This window comes from Theropithecus gelada, chromosome 3 (assembly GCF_003255815.1).
Source record: "Theropithecus gelada isolate Dixy chromosome 3, Tgel_1.0, whole genome shotgun sequence".
NCBI classification, from domain to species: domain Eukaryota; kingdom Metazoa; phylum Chordata; class Mammalia; order Primates; family Cercopithecidae; genus Theropithecus; species Theropithecus gelada.
Genome location: NC_037670.1, coordinates 19,723,563 through 19,738,571, shown reverse-complemented (window position 1 = coordinate 19,738,571; position 15,009 = coordinate 19,723,563). Strand labels below are relative to the sequence as shown.

The 15,009-nt window shown below is 56.6% G+C and overlaps 1 protein-coding gene across 1 annotated transcript; it reads right to left on the bottom strand.

Moving 5' to 3' along the window:
• Positions 1-9,666: 9,666 nt before the first annotated feature.
• On the bottom strand, positions 9,667-11,113 carry LOC112621825 (putative uncharacterized protein encoded by LINC00322). The gene is given in 5 exon segments (XM_025381248.1): positions 9,667-9,804; positions 10,115-10,429; positions 10,431-10,471; positions 10,474-10,598; positions 10,600-11,113. Coding segments are annotated over 5 exon segments (903 nt in total). The 5' UTR covers positions 10,884-11,113.
• Between the last annotated feature and the right edge of the window lie 3,896 nt (positions 11,114-15,009).

Below are 15,009 nucleotides of genomic sequence, written 5' to 3'. Positions count from 1 at the left end.
TAAAGGAATCAATTTACATATTAAAACAATAAAATATGTCCAGGGGAGCACGAGCTTCTCTAATGCTTTCAGTGTCCTCTCAGTGCGGTTCCAGAAAACTCTGCCCCAGAGGAAACCAAGGACAGCGTTCCCTGGGCCCTTCCTAGGGGTATGTGGGGGCTGCTGGGCTGGATGTAAAGTCATGTGTGTTCTCAAGACCGGGGAAAGGACCTCACTGCTGCTGCTGACCCCAGCAATGTGTCCACTTGAATCAGTTCAGTGTAAAACAGAAAGAAAAAAACAACGTTCTTGTCCTTGCAGGTCCTAATGTAGAAAGCGAAATGGTAGAAAAGATTTGATGTTAAATTTCCAGCTCGTAAAAGCAGATGCAAGTTCATGCTTGTGCATGGCCGTGGGGAGGCCAAGGCTGGGAGGGTGGGGCCCATCCTGCAGGCACAAGGTTAACCTCTCGCTGCCCACAGGGGCCTGCAGCTTCCCCCCTCCCCTAGATGATGGCTTGAATGGTATTCCCCACAAAAGGTGCTGAAGTCCAATCCCCAATACCTGTGAGTGGGACCTTCATTGGAAACAGAGTCCTGGCAGATCAGGTTAAGATGAGGTCACAGGTTGGACCCAACAAGACTGGCTTTACTGAAAGGGGCGATTCGGACATAGAGAGGCATGTCCAGGGAGGACAAACTGAAGACACAGGGAGAAGACGGTCATCTCCAGGAACACCTCAGGCCACCAGAAGCTGGCAGAGACCAGGACCAGAGGCTGCCTCACAGCCCCAGGAGGAGCTGGCCCTGACCACCCCTACATTGCAGACTTCTGGCTTCCAGGGCTGTGAGGTCAGGGATCAGACTTCTGGCTTCCAGGGCTGTGAGGTCAGGGATCAGACTTCTGGCTTCCAGGGCTGTGAGGTCAGGGATTTCTGAGGTTCGAGCCCCCCAGCGTGGTGGTGCTTTGTCACGTAGGCTGAGCTGACTCATACACCCCGACGGATGAAATGTTTCACCATCAGTTTCAGTTGTGAGCTGGTCACCTGGCCCCAAGAGAGCCCAGGCACCCCGGCCCACTGTCCACCCCGGGTTTCTGCCCACACCGATGGCTCCTGCATCACCATGGCCAGGTGGGGGCACTTCCTCCACTCAGCCCTGGGTCACATGACAATTCCCTGTTCTCACTGTCCCCGTGACTCCCTCAGGGTCAGCGCTCCCACAGCCCTGCTGCCCAGCATTTCTGATCCCTCTGTTGAGGATGGGGGCCCCTGGGTCCTGGAGCTCCCAGCACCCAATCCCAGCCGAGGCCACTGCCTGGGCTCCTTCCTCCCAGAGGCTGAGCTGGTCCTTGCCCCCCTGCCCTGGCACTGTGCTGGCTGTGCTCTCTGAGCTCATTTTTCTTGGTGGAGGCCAGGAGTTGGCTTCAGGGTACCCTTGTGGTTTCTCCTCCAAGGCCTGGGGACATGTTCACAAATCCCTCCCAGGGGCCCTTCCGATGCCTGAATAGTGAGTCACGGAGGGCCCCCGAGCCTGGGGCCCAGGCCGGGTAAGACAGATTGTCCGCCGTCTCCTCTCCTCCCCTCACTGCCTTGAGAGAGGAGCGTCCTTCTCAGCTGTTTCTCTACATGGAGCACAGAGGCCACCAGGCCTCACCATCCTGAGAGCTATCCCAGGCACCACCCTCAGAACTGGCCATGTGGCTCCAGCGTGGGTCCAGGCTTCAGTGAATTCGGGCCCATGAGGCCAGGGGAACGCCCAGTGGGAGGCCTGTCCCTCCTTTCCAACCCTCCCCTGACCACATCCGGCCTCTATGTGGGGGCTTCCGGGTTTGTCTCCTCTTCTGGAGCCTGAGGGGGCCTTGGGTGGAGCTCAGATGTGCCGCTGGGAGAGCCATGCAGGGCGACGCCCCTGGGTGGGAGATGGAGCTGGGTGGGCCAAAAGGGGGTGCCTGTGGGTGGGGCCTGCACCTGCACAGTGGCCTCAGCAGGTGTGACTCAGGCAACTGAACCTGGCTGAGGCTCAGGGACCCCCGAAACCTTGCTGTTGGATTGGAGACATTTTCGAAACGAGCCCTTGGTGGCAACCCCAGGTTGGCTCCACAGGGCCCCAAGATCTGTCTTCCAGGTGCTTCCAAAGCAGGGGCTCAGGCCGGTGGGGCACCCCGACCCTTGCTGGATGCTTCTACCACCCTCCCCTGGTCCACTCCCTCTGGAGAGGGGCATGGGCTTGGAACCACAGCCTATGAGCCCATCCACAGACCTTGTTTCCACTCACGGCGGCATTTCTTATCCATGCTCATGGAAACCACGTAGGAGGCAGCTCTGCCCCCTGGCTCTACTCAAGGGGTTATAATACATCTCAGAGCCAGTCTTATCTCCACTGCTTTATAGGAGTCAAAAATACAGTGTCTTCAAGATAAGGACAACCCGGCAGACCCACAAAGTCACAGGGCACAGAGCTGCTCAGCACCCTTTCTCCCCCAGCCCAGCCTGTGCTGGCCACGTTGCCCCGACAGGTGCCACATGAAGGCCTTCACTGTTGGAAATGGTGCTGTGTGGCAAGGGCACCTGGGCCGGTGATGACAGCCGAAGGGGCGGGAGGACCCATCACCGTGGCTCCACGCGCAGCCCCATGCTGCAGGCAGAGCCCTGGGCCCGGCCAGAAACCAAACAGAAGCCGTGCAGTGCGGAGGCTGAAAGCTCTTGGAGACTGTCTGCCCGGCTTCCTCCTTTCTCCAGGCAGCAAGACCCAGGATGGGCCTGGGGTTGTCCGAGGCCACAAAGCTGGTTTACGGAGGGCTGGCCTGGGGACCAGGCTCCTGGTGCCTGGTTCAGAGCCTTTCAATCTCCATGTTGCCACACCTGAGCCAGTGGGACACTCAGCTGCAGTGGCCAGACTGTGAGCCCAGGGCCACTGAGAGGCAGATGCCAAGACAGGATGACGGGCAGGAGGATTTCATCGGGAGATCAGCAGTGTGGGAGGAAATGGGGAGGGAGCCAGGAGGCTGGGAAGGCCGCAGGACAGAAGTAAGAGTGACTGCCAGAGAGGTGGGGAGAGGGGGGGAGCAAAATGGCGGGTGCAGGCTGTAGGGAGCCCTGGAGACATGGCCGGGGCAGAGGGGTCCCAGTGGGGGACAGGAGTGTGGCTGATTCTCAGCTGTGTCCCCAGTACCTTGGACAGTGCCTGGCATATAGTAAATGCTCATTGTAGGTTTGATGAGTGAGTGAATGAATGCATGGCTGGCGATGGGCTAGTGGAGGAAACGGGAGAGACTTGCGCATGGGAAGGGCTCTTGGAGCCTTCTGCCAAGCAGAGCGGAGCCTGAAACAGTACAGAGAGTCTAAGTCCTCTCCAGACCGTGACCCCTTGGCCGCCCTGACTCAGCCCTGTCTGCTCCCTGCCATGGAGGTCTTAGACATGCTGTCCCGCGCTGCAGCCTGCTAAACAGGACCTTGAGAATGAATGTGCTGACTGAAGTGCATGGCCAGCCTCCTTTGGCGCCAGCCCGCTGGCCCTGGTTGCGGGGAAATGCCTTCTGTATTGCTTCGTAATGGCCTGCTTTGTTCAGCCAGCTTTGCACTTGCAGCCAGCCAGCTTGGCAGCCGAACGGCCACATGTCGGTCATTCAGGCAGCAGGTTGGCCGTGGAGCTGGGTGGTTTCCAGCTGCCCGTGGGAGCCGGCCTGAGATAAACCTCCTCCGTCCTTCTGAGAAGGGGCTGGGCACGCAGGGGTGCGGCCTGGCTGCATTTTCCGTCATTTCCCAGGTTATTTTCCTGGCTGCAATGACATACCAGCCACACTGCTGCCCATGTGGGCCTGGGTCTCCCTGGGCTCAGGAGGAGCCCCACAGGTGCTCTATGAGGACGGGCTGGGGAGAGTGGAGGAGGCATCCCCAGCCTGTCCCGGCGAGGTGCCCGGGTCCCTGCTGTGGCCTGCCTATGCTCTGCCCGCATGGCAGAGCCAGGCCACCTGCTGTGCATCTTCTGGCCCTGTGCTGGGAGGGTGGCACTCAGTGGATGCCAGCCGTGCTCCCGCCTCGGCCTCCACATTCACTTTGCCACAGGGAAAAGGGGAGTATTGCACTGGCCCAGTGACCCCAGACGCGCTGACCTCACGGGGAAAAGGGGAGTATTGCGCTGGCCCAGTGACCTCAGACGCACTGACCTACTGGGAAAAGGGGAGCACTGCGCTGGCCCAGTGACCCCAGACGCGCTGACCTCACGGGGAAAAGGGGAGCACTGCGCTAGCCCAGTGACCTCAGACGCGATGACCTACTAGGAAAAGGGGAGCATTGCGCTGGCCTAGTGACCCCATACGTGCTGACCTACTGGGAGGTGCCGTGGGTCTGCCCTGCATCCGAGTCAGGCGGGAGCTGCTAAATGCACCCATTTGGGCTCTGTCCCAAAGCTGCTTGTGGGAGCCTGGAGATCTGCATTTCCACATAGTTGAGGTAACTCCCAGATGATGGATGTGTTGCGAGGCTGGGAATCCCTACATCACCTTCCCAGGGACAAGCTGATTGCACCCTCAGCTCCCCATCCCAGGCTCTGGCTTTGCTGGGGCCTTGCCGTTCCAGCCCTAGGTTCACGAGCTTGCTCCTACAGAGCAGACACCCCTCAGCCCCTCCCTAAGACCTGTTCTGCGTGCCGAGGGAGCAGGCGGATCTTTCAAAGCTTTCCCCGAATGCCCGGGGTCCACTCCTCTTGTCCTTGCTTGTGAGTCATTCAGGTGGCTCCAGCTCCATGCTTGCTGAGTTTCCTGGGCTTCCCTAGCAAAGTGCCCCAGAATGAGTGGCTTCAAACAACAGAAAGGTCTTCTCTCCCAGCTCTGGACACCAGAGGACCAAGATGGAGGCACACTCTCCATGAAGGCTGAGGGGCGTCCCTCCTGCCTCCTGCAGCTCCTGGCGGCTCTGGTGCTCCAGGGCTTGTTGGCCGCCTCTCCCCATCTGTGCCTCCGTCTTCCCCGAGGAGGGGAAGCACCGCCATCAGCCCCATGTCAGAGACAAGGAAACAGAACCAGGGCTTCCGCAGCCATACACACCTTGCCACCGGGGGAGAGGCTGCTGGGACCCCACTCCTGCCCCCCAGGCCTCCTACTCCCAGAGAGGACCCCTGGGAGACTCCGCCCCACCCCTGGCAGGGAGGAGCTGAAGGGTCCTTCTTTGAGCACCGTCACTCGGCAGGCCAGGTCACCCTGGTCTGACTGCAGCCTCCCGAGTCACTCTTAGCTCAGGGAGACACCACATGACCACGTCCCCGACGAGCCTTCTGGTTGGGGTGAGGCTCTGACACCGCGGAAGCCAACAGGGTTTAGATGTCCTGGTTCCCAATGTCTTGCAAGGCCTCGAGCCGTGTTGGGGGCATCCTGCGTGCGTGAGGGCCAGCGAGGGCTGGCACTGTCCGCTGCAGCTCTGCACGAGGAGGGCTGAGGTTGCTCCCTGAGCCTGGTGCAATTCTCAGGGTGCGCATGGGACACCCCCTACCCCTTGGCCCTCTCCTGATCAGCGGCAGACTGCCCCCTGGGTGGGCAGGGCTCTCCCAGCCCCTCTTGTCCCCAGGGACTAAAGTTGGGTCAGAGCCTGGCTATGCATGGGAGGGAGCTAACCTCTGCATCCACCAGCTCTGAGTCAGCCCAGAGCCCTGTGCCCACAGGACCCCCTGGAAGCTGAGGCCACCGCATGCAGGCCACTCTCCTGGGTGCTGGCCTCCACCTGCACATCCCTGGCTTCAAATGCTCCTTTTGCCTTCTGGTCACCACTGTGGTTGGTGCTCACAGGACTTCATCATGGACAGGCCTGTGTTCAGATCCTGCCTGGTCCTTGCACCCCATGTAACCCTGGCCAGGTCCCCACTCTAGGTCCTCTTATCTGTAAAGTGGGTGGTACAAGGAGTGCATGGAAAGCACCCAGCGGGGCTCAGGGAGACCAAAAATGTGATCCCCTCTCTAAAGTGTCTCTTATTTCCAGGGACCTAAGCCGAAGAAGCCAGTGCTTAACCAGAAGAGTGGGATTCAGGTGGAAGATTCCAGGCACTGGCTCCCCAGGCTGGCTCCTCTCAGGGCCCAGCCAGGGCTGCAGCTGCCCCACCTCGAGGCTCACCCCAGGCATGCAGAGTGGAAGACTGGGATCCCCAACATCCATGGGCTCTGCTGGACTTGCTGAGGCTCGGGGCTGGCTGGGCACTCCCAGGAATGGCCCCCTGGCCTGGGCACTGTCAGGGCCCGAGGGGCACAAACCTCGCTCCTCACCCATGGATCTGGGTATAGAGGAGCCGTTTCATGGTTAGAGCTCCCAACACCCAGACAAATCCCACTGGAAGCCTCAGGGTGGGGAAGCTGCATGTGCAGAGGTCCCCAAGCCACATGGTGCCTCTGGGGTGCTGTTGTTGCAGAGCCTCGGGCTGGGATCCTGACTCAGCTGCTCCCCAGCTGGGCTGCCTTCATATTTAAATTTCAGTTTCCTCTTTTGCAAAGTGTCAATCGTAATACCCACGAGTCACCTGTATAGCTCTAGACAGGATTCCGAGAACAGCACCGGAGTGAGGGAGACGCGCTGTTAGCCGTGCAGTCATACAGGAAAGTCCTACGGAACACAGGTGACGATCGCCTTCCGTTCCACAGTCCGGCAGATGTCAGTTCTGACAAACGTGCGTGTCTTTTCTTCCAGCTTATTTTTCATAATAGAGTGTAATACAAATTGGAGCCATCCTGTACACCTGCTTCCCTTTCCAATTTAATGTATCAGAGCATTTTTCTGTGTCATTAAATATTCCTTTCTGACATGACATGGCCTTATTTCAGGGTTGCTTTAGGAAATGTGGGTTGTTTTTGACTCTTCGCTATTATAGATTTATGACACTTGTAGGGAATATTGTCATAAGGGAATCTGCACACTTGCAAGGTTATCTCCTAAACATCCGAGTGAAATGCGTGGATGCCTCATGTCCCCTGTTGCTTTAAAACGTTGGTCTGTCCCCTCCCACCAGTGAGACAAGGTCCGGCTCCAAATCCCCTCACTAGGGAGGGGTGAGCCTTGGGGTGGGGCAGCTGCAGCCCTGACCAGGCCCTGAGATAGGCCAGCCCTGGGGGAGGCCAGCCCGGGGAGCCAGTGCCTGGGATCTCCCACCTGAATCTCATTCTTCTGGTTCAGCAGTGAAGCTGAGCCTCACCAGACCTTTAGATCTCAATTCCTGTTGGCAGGAAAACACTGGGAAAGAGAGAAGGACGACCAGTTAGACGTCACGGCCAGTCAGCAGATGAGACATCAGGAATGAGAGACGATTTGAGTCTCAGTGTGGGGGATGTCCAGGCGAGGTCAGTGGGGAAAATCCAGTTGGTGTTACCCCTCCCCCACACACCGGTGTACCAGCTTAGCTGCTGTTGGGCATGTCACCTGTCACCGGTGTGTGCACCTTGCGGGTACCACCCTTGGGCGTATCTCAGTGCAACTGGGGACACATGTGGGCGTTGCCTCCGTGTGGTGGGAGACACGCCCCTGACTCCAGGGACAAGCAAGCAGCGAGAGGAAGGCTGAGTTTCGTTCCCAGAGCACAGAGCCAGGGCACTCCTCCTGCCAGTGGCTTCTGAGGCCCTCCAGCCCCAGTGACCCCCGGCTGCACCTTCTCTTCCTCAACTCTCCCCTCCTTCATCAGGTTCTCTGAGTCAGCAAGGCTGGGCCAGGAGCTTTGATAAACACACTTCACCGGCGCCAAGCAGCTGGCAAGGGTGCAGGAAGGAGGGGAGGAAAAAGGCTGGGGCCATAACCAGAGTGAGACCTCGGGGTTGGGGACGAGAGCTTCAGCAAACAAAGCAGGGATGCCGCAGGTGGGGACAGGGCCCCTCATTCCCTAGCCTTGTACACCTCTGTTTATGATGACAATTTCCAAACATAGAAAATAGGAGAACTGTATGATATCTCTTATTTCCATAAAAAATTAACAGTGTCAGGTCTTTTGCTGTGAGTGCTTTGTTGCTGGTGTGTGGATGAAATTCTTTTTTCTTTTTTTTGAGACAGAGTCTCACTCCATTGCCCAGGCTGGAATGCAGTGACATGATCTCGGCTCACTGCAAGCTCCGCCTCCCGGGTTCATGCCATTCTCCTGCCTCAGCCTCCCGAGCAGCTGGGACTACAGGCACCCGCCACCATGGCCGGCTAAGATTTTGTATTTTTAGTAGAGACAGGGTTTCACTGTGTTAGCCGGGATGGTCTTGATCTCCTGACCTCGTGATCCGCCCACCTCGGCCTCCCAAAGTGCTGGGATTGCAGGTGTGAGCCACCGCACCTGGCCAATCCCAGCACTTTCATGAGATTAGCTGGGCTCAGTGGCTCACGCCTGGAGTCCCAGCACTTTGGGAGGCTGAGGCAGGTGGATTGCTGGAGCTGAGGAGTTTTGAGACCAGCCTGGGCAACATGGTGAAACTCATCTCTACAAAAAACACAAAAATTAGCCAGGTGTATTGGCATACTTGTGGTCCCAAATACTCAAGACACTGAGGCTGGAGGATGGCTTGAGCCCGGGAGGTCAAGGCTGCAGTGAGCCAAGATCATGCCACTGCACTCCAGCCTGTGCAGCAGAGTAAGACCCTGTCTCAATCAATCAATCGTCAATCAGAGTGAATAAATAAGTTATGAGATTACATTCACATTTCCAATTCAAATTTAAGATGACAGTGCTACTCTTAACCTATTGGATTTTGTATTTGTGTATTTTTTCTTTCGGTAATAATAATTTTGGTTCCTTACATCATTCACATAATTACTTACTGGCTTTATCCTAGAAGAGGAAAACATTTAAATAACGATGCCAGACTTAACACTAACACTAAGACCTACTGAACGATACATTTGATTTTCTTGCCATTAAAATACATGCCACCAGTTAAAAAAAAGTCTAAATTCTGTACTCTAAAGCCACTTGAAATAATTTTGTGTTTGTTTCAGTTATGTCACAAACTCTATATAAATTTCCACTTTCGTTGTTTTCCTTTTCTAAGGATGTTCTCTTTTAAACTTAAATTTTAACACATTCAAATTGTTTTGAATATGGAAAACGTTCACATAGTTCTGGGTCAAACACTAAAGACAACTTATCTTCAGGGCGGCTTCCATTTCTAACTCCACACACACGTCAAGTCACCATTTTTATTAGTTTCTGATTTATCTTTCCAGTGCTTTTCTTTTGCATCTATAAATAAACACGCACATATGCATATTTTTACACTTTATTACGCACAAGACGGGTCACTGCGTACTGCTGCCTGCTTTTGCCACTTAACAATGTATCTGGAAATGGCGTCTTATCAATCCCTGGAGAAGGGGGCTGGACCTGGGTTGGAGGGAACCCAGCAGGCTGGCAAGGAGGGGTCTGGAGCATTTTCTTCTCCAGGCAGCAGGAGCACTGGTGGTGGGGATTGACCTGGGGTTTCCAGGAACAGACGTTACTGGCATGCTTGAAAGAATATCAGGAGAGAATGTGAGTGCTCAGTGTGGTCCAGGCTCTGATCCTAAGCAGCCTGATGCATCTCAGCTGAGACTGGATTCCTCAGCCATCCTGGGGTCTGTAGGAGGATGGCACTGGGCTACATAGCGGCCCCCCTAAACTTACATCTACCCAGAAATGGGGAACGTGACCTTATTTGGAAGAAGGACCTTTGCAGATGTGATTAAGTCAAGGTGAGGTCCGACTAGATTTGTGTGGACCCTAAACCCAGTAACTGGAGTCTTATAAGAGGAGGGGACACACAGCAAGGCCAGGGAGAAGGCCACGTGACTCCGGGGGCAGGGATGGGAGCAGTGCAGCCACAAGTCAAGAATGCCAATGGGCCGGGCGCGGTGGCTCAAGCCTGTAATCCCAGCACTTTGGGAGGCCGAGACGGGCGGATCACAAGCTCAGGAGATCGAGACCATCCTGGCTAACCCGGTGAAACCCCGTCTCTACTAAAAAATACAAAAAACTAGCCGGGCGAGGTGGCGGGCGCCTGTAGTCCCAGCTACTCGGGAGGCTGAGGCAGGAGAATGGCGTGAACCCGGGAGGCGGAGCTTGCAGTGAGCTGAAATCCGGCCACTGCACTCCAGCCCGGGCGACAAAGCGAGACTCCGTCTCAAAAAAAAAAAAAAAAAGAATGCCAATGGTTGCCAGCAACACCAGAAGCTGGGACAGCGAGAAACGGATTCTCTTCTGGAGCTGACAGAGGAGGGCTGGCTCTCCTGACGCCTTGAGCTCGGGTTTCCGGCCTGAGAACCAAGAGGGAATACATTTCTGTTGGTCTCAGCTGCCCCTTTGGTGGCACTTTGCTTGGCAGCTGCAGGACACTCACAGAGATGGGATGGTCTCTGAGGCTGATCCCTGCCCTCACACCCCTGACCAGTAGCCTTGTTCTCATCCGAGTGTCCAGAGAACGGGCTGGAGGAGTGCAACGTGGGGAGGTGCAGGCATCCCACTGAGCCCAGGCCGGGTGGTGGCAAAGAGTGGCATTCCCACTGAGGCACTGGTGACTGCCTGGCCAGCAGGGGAAACCGAGGCAACCAGGATGGCTTCACGGCCAGACTTGGGGAGAATGCACCCATCAGCAGAGCAAGTGTTGGGGGAGCCACCGGGAGCCCAGAAGAAGACGGGGGTGTGGGGTAATGGGGGCACTGGGAGGAAACATCCCGCTAGACAAGTGGAGAGGCAGCTGGAGTGTTCCAGGGTCTGGGGCTCGCAGGACGGCTGAGTGTGGCGGTGCTGAGGACTCGGTGCCTGCACACTGGTGTCCAGGCGGCCCCCACTCAGCCAGCTCTCCGAGTCACTTCTACAAGGTTTATGGAAACACAGTTTTGCCCGGGAGGTGTGTGTGTCTCTGGAAGTCGTTGAATGTCTGTTTACAGTCGCCATTCCTGCTGGGGTGATTAAAAGCACCATCGGAGTTGATTGTAGCCTGGGTGGTCTCTTGATCTGGGTGGGGGTCTTCTGGGTTGAGGGAGTGCTCTTGCCCTTCCCTTTCTGGTGTAGTGTGAGACTGAGCTGGAGGAGAGAGGCTCCCACACCCACCTGGCCAGAGACCACAAACCCAGGCGACCCCTGTGAGGTGGAGTGCAAGGTCTCGCAGACCCAGGGACTCGGCTTGGACAGAATTTCCTGGCTGCTCCAGTCTTGAGGATTCCAGTGGGAGTGGTGGTCATCTACCCGGGTCTGTGGGCCTCACCTGGGGTCACCGTGCATCCTGGCCTGTCTCCCTTCCTCTCTGGATCCCACACCCCAGGCCACATGCCTCAAGGGACATCTGGGATGGAGGAAGCCAAGGGTCAGGCTAGACCCTTCCTCACCAGATGCGAACACGATGCCTGGCACCCCCGCCGAGAGTGGTCTGTGGTCCCCTCCGGTGATGGCTACAGTGTCTCTGAGATATCACTGTCCCCATTTCCCAGATGGGAAAACTGAGGCTCCAAATGGCTGAGAAACGTGCCCAAGTGTCTGAACCTGCAGGCAGTGGGCTGGGGCTCAGGCCTGGGTTTGTGTGGCCTCCTCAGTCAGTGGGGAGTGTGTGTGCGTGTGTGTGCGCATGTGTGCGTGTGTGTGCTTGTGTGTGCGTGTGCATGTGTGTGTGGGAATGATGGACAGAGAGGGAGAGTGTGCACACGTACTGGGTCTATGCCCCAAGGGCCATTCCCACCCCTGCCATGGGGATGTGGTGCCCTCGAGGGTCTGCCCTCTGTAACCCCCAGGCATGTGAATTTTCTAAAACTGGCTTTTCCCCTCTTGGCTCCTGTCCATCCCAGATCCAGCATCCACGTACGTTTGACGCCAATGGAAACTCTGCCTTGTGACTCGTGGAGTGGCCTCCACGAGGGACACGTGACTGTGAGGGGGCCAGGCTGGGCTCGCTTGCGTGGAGGGGAGGGGCACGCTGCGGGGGTGGGGGGCGCCCTCCCCATGAGGCCAGCCTCAGGGCAGCCGGGGCAGAACCTGTGGTTCTGGGGTAAACGCCGGGGCCGGCTTAAAGGAGACAGCTCTCTGCAGCCTGCCTCGGCTGGGTGGGAACGAGTCCAGGCTTCCAGGCATTTGGAACCCGAGCAGCTGCAGGGACAAGCTGGGGCCTCAGCCTTCCCTCCCCCACCCCAGACCCTCTCTGGCCCCTCTTAACCCAGCCAGATGAGTTGCTTGGGAAACCTGGCCTGTCGCAGGCTGCGGAGAGATCTGAGGAGGAAGGAAACTGTTTCTTAGCACCTCCAGCAGTCCAAGCCCACCTCGAGCCCTCCACGTCCGGGCTTTATCCTCCTTTGCAAGTCTTCTCCTGTTTCTGCGCTTCCAGGAGCCTGGCTGGGGCTGGAAATAGAAATGCATTCCATGCATTCATTCTCTCAACAAATATTTACTAAGCACCTCCTCTGAGCCGCCGGGGCTGGGCACTGCGTCATCCTGCGCCTCCTCGTCCTCCTCCACCTCCTCGTTCTCCTCCTCACCATTGAGCAAAACAGACAAAGCCTGCACCTACGCAGAGTAGATGCCCTAGTCGGGGAGCAAAGGGAGGGGAAGAAGTGCATCTCATAGTACATGGGCGGCCTGAGAGCTTTGACAGGGCAGCTGGGAGCCGGGGTCGCAGTTCCACCTGGCTGCTGGCAGCCCTTGCTCAGACAGTCGCCGGAGGCTGTGAGCCCGGCAGCGTGGAGCTCCCTCGACTGCTGCGTGGAGCACAGACGGCGGCGGGGGTGGATGGGAAACCGTAGGAGTCTCGTGCAGTCATCCAGGCCAGAGAGGCGGGGAAGTGGGCAGAATCCGGATGCTCTCCGATGACAGAGCCCGTGGGGTTCCTGGAAACCAGGAGAATGTGGCTCACTCTGAGCAACTGGAAGGATGGATCTGTCACCCCCCGAGAGGGGGATGGCCGTGTGCAGGGATGGGAGGTGGGAGCGGCTGTGCGCTCAGGCAGGAGGGATGTGTCTCCCGTGAGACGTTTGCTGGACGTCCGCTTGAAGGAAGCAGTTGGGAACACAGTCCGGAGGCCAGGGGCGAGTGGGGCTGCAAAGACACCCAGGAGTCACGGAGAGTCCTCACTGCCATGACAAATCTCTTTTTAATTCCTGAGACCCAGGAAAAGCCTTGCAAATGTTTATCTGGCATCTCCCCCCACCGTCCCCACCCTGTAGGGAAATGTCCCTCAGGACTCTGGGGCTGATTTTGAGTCCTCCCAAGGATTCAAAATCCTTCTCGGTCTCCCGAGACTGGAGACACGCTGGTCATAGGTAAGCCTGCACGTCCCTCTCTCTGTCAGCAGAAGCCCCGCCACCCCCCAGGAACCCTGACCACCACAGGGGGCCTCAGTCTGATGGTGAGGATGCTCCTGTGGCCCAGGTCCTGAAATCAGGAAGAAATTAGATGAGATGGCTCCTATCCCCCAGTTTCCGGCATGGACACTGGCACCCCACCCTCAGCGTGATGCAAAAACGCCGGGGGTTGTGTCTGTGTGTATGGATGTTTGTGCATTTGAGAGTATGTGTACGTGTGTTGTTTGTATGTGCTTGTGAGCATGGTGCATGCATGTGTGATTTGTGTGTGCTGTGTGTATATGCATGAGCATTGTGTGCATGCATGTGTATCTGTGTGTGGTTCAGCATATGTGTGTGTTTGTATGTTATGTACATGTGCTCTGTGTTGTGTGAGTGCATATTTTATATGTTTGTGCATGAGAGTTCACACGTGTGTGTATGTTTTTGTGTGTGTGTATGTGTGTGTGTACGTGTGTATGTCTGTGGAGTGTGCAGCCTGCATGTATATTTGTGTGTGTGTGTGTGTGTGTGTGTGTGTGTACTTAAGTCTGGTGTAGGCCGGGTGCAGTGACTCATGCCTGTAATCCCAGCACTTTGGGAGGCCAAGGCAGGTGGATCACTTGAGGTCAGGAGTTCAAAACCAGCCTGGCCAACATGGTGAAACCCCATCTCTACTAAAAATACAAAACTTAGTGGGGCGTGGTGGCGGGCGCCTCTAATTCTAGCTACTTGGGAGGCTGAGGCAGGAGAATCACTTGAACCCGGGAGGCAGAGGTTGCAGTGAGCCAAGATTGCCTTTAGCCTGGGCGACAGACTGAGACACTGTCTCAAGAGTGATCGAGTGACCTCACACAGAGCCCTCTGGGGCCGCACTCCTCAGAGGCAGGGAACAGTGAGTGCGTGTGTGCAGGCTGGGCAGTTGTGGGTGCTCCATCAGCAGCAGGCAAGCATCCCCTGACCCCGGGGACACCAGATATGTCAAGAGAGACTCACCCTCTACCTCCTGGCTGTGGGCAGAGAAGCTACTCCTTAGGCCAGGTTGTGCCTCTAGGGGAGGGGAGGGAGGTCCGAGAGGGTCTGAGGGGCAAGAAGAGGAAGTGAGCATCCTCAGGTGAACCACGGCTGGGGTAGGAGAGGGCAGGAGGGGGTCTGGGAGGGCAGCTCCACCAGAGACAACTTCCTGTGAGTGCTTATCAAGGCCTTGGCACATAAGGAACCCAAATGCCAATGGGTTAGCAGTGGGCACAGAGTTGGTCACAGGGTGTGTGGCCTGTGGTCAACAGTTTGGGGAAAGACCAGGATGCAGTGACAGAAGTGTGGGCCATGGCTGGGCAGTGAGCTGAGGACTCATCCTGGCCTGTGCTGACTTCCTGGGGTCCAGTGCACCCTGATCATGCAGGCAGCCTCATCAGGATGGGAATGGGGAGCACAGAGGATGATTTCTGCAGGTGGTTGGAAAGCAGATAGCAAATGTCATGAGCTTTCTCTAGAAAATGGCCAACTTTATTTCCAGCAGTGGGAACATTACCAACACCACCACTGCCACCACCACCATCACCACTATCATCATCATCACCACCACTGCAATCATCACCATCACCATCATCACCACCATCACTACAATCACCACCACCACCATCACTACAATCACCACCATCACCATCATCATCACTACAATCACCACCATCACCATCATCACCACCATCACTACAATCACCATCACTGTCACTACAATCACCACCATCACCACCACCACCACCACCATCACCATCACTACAATC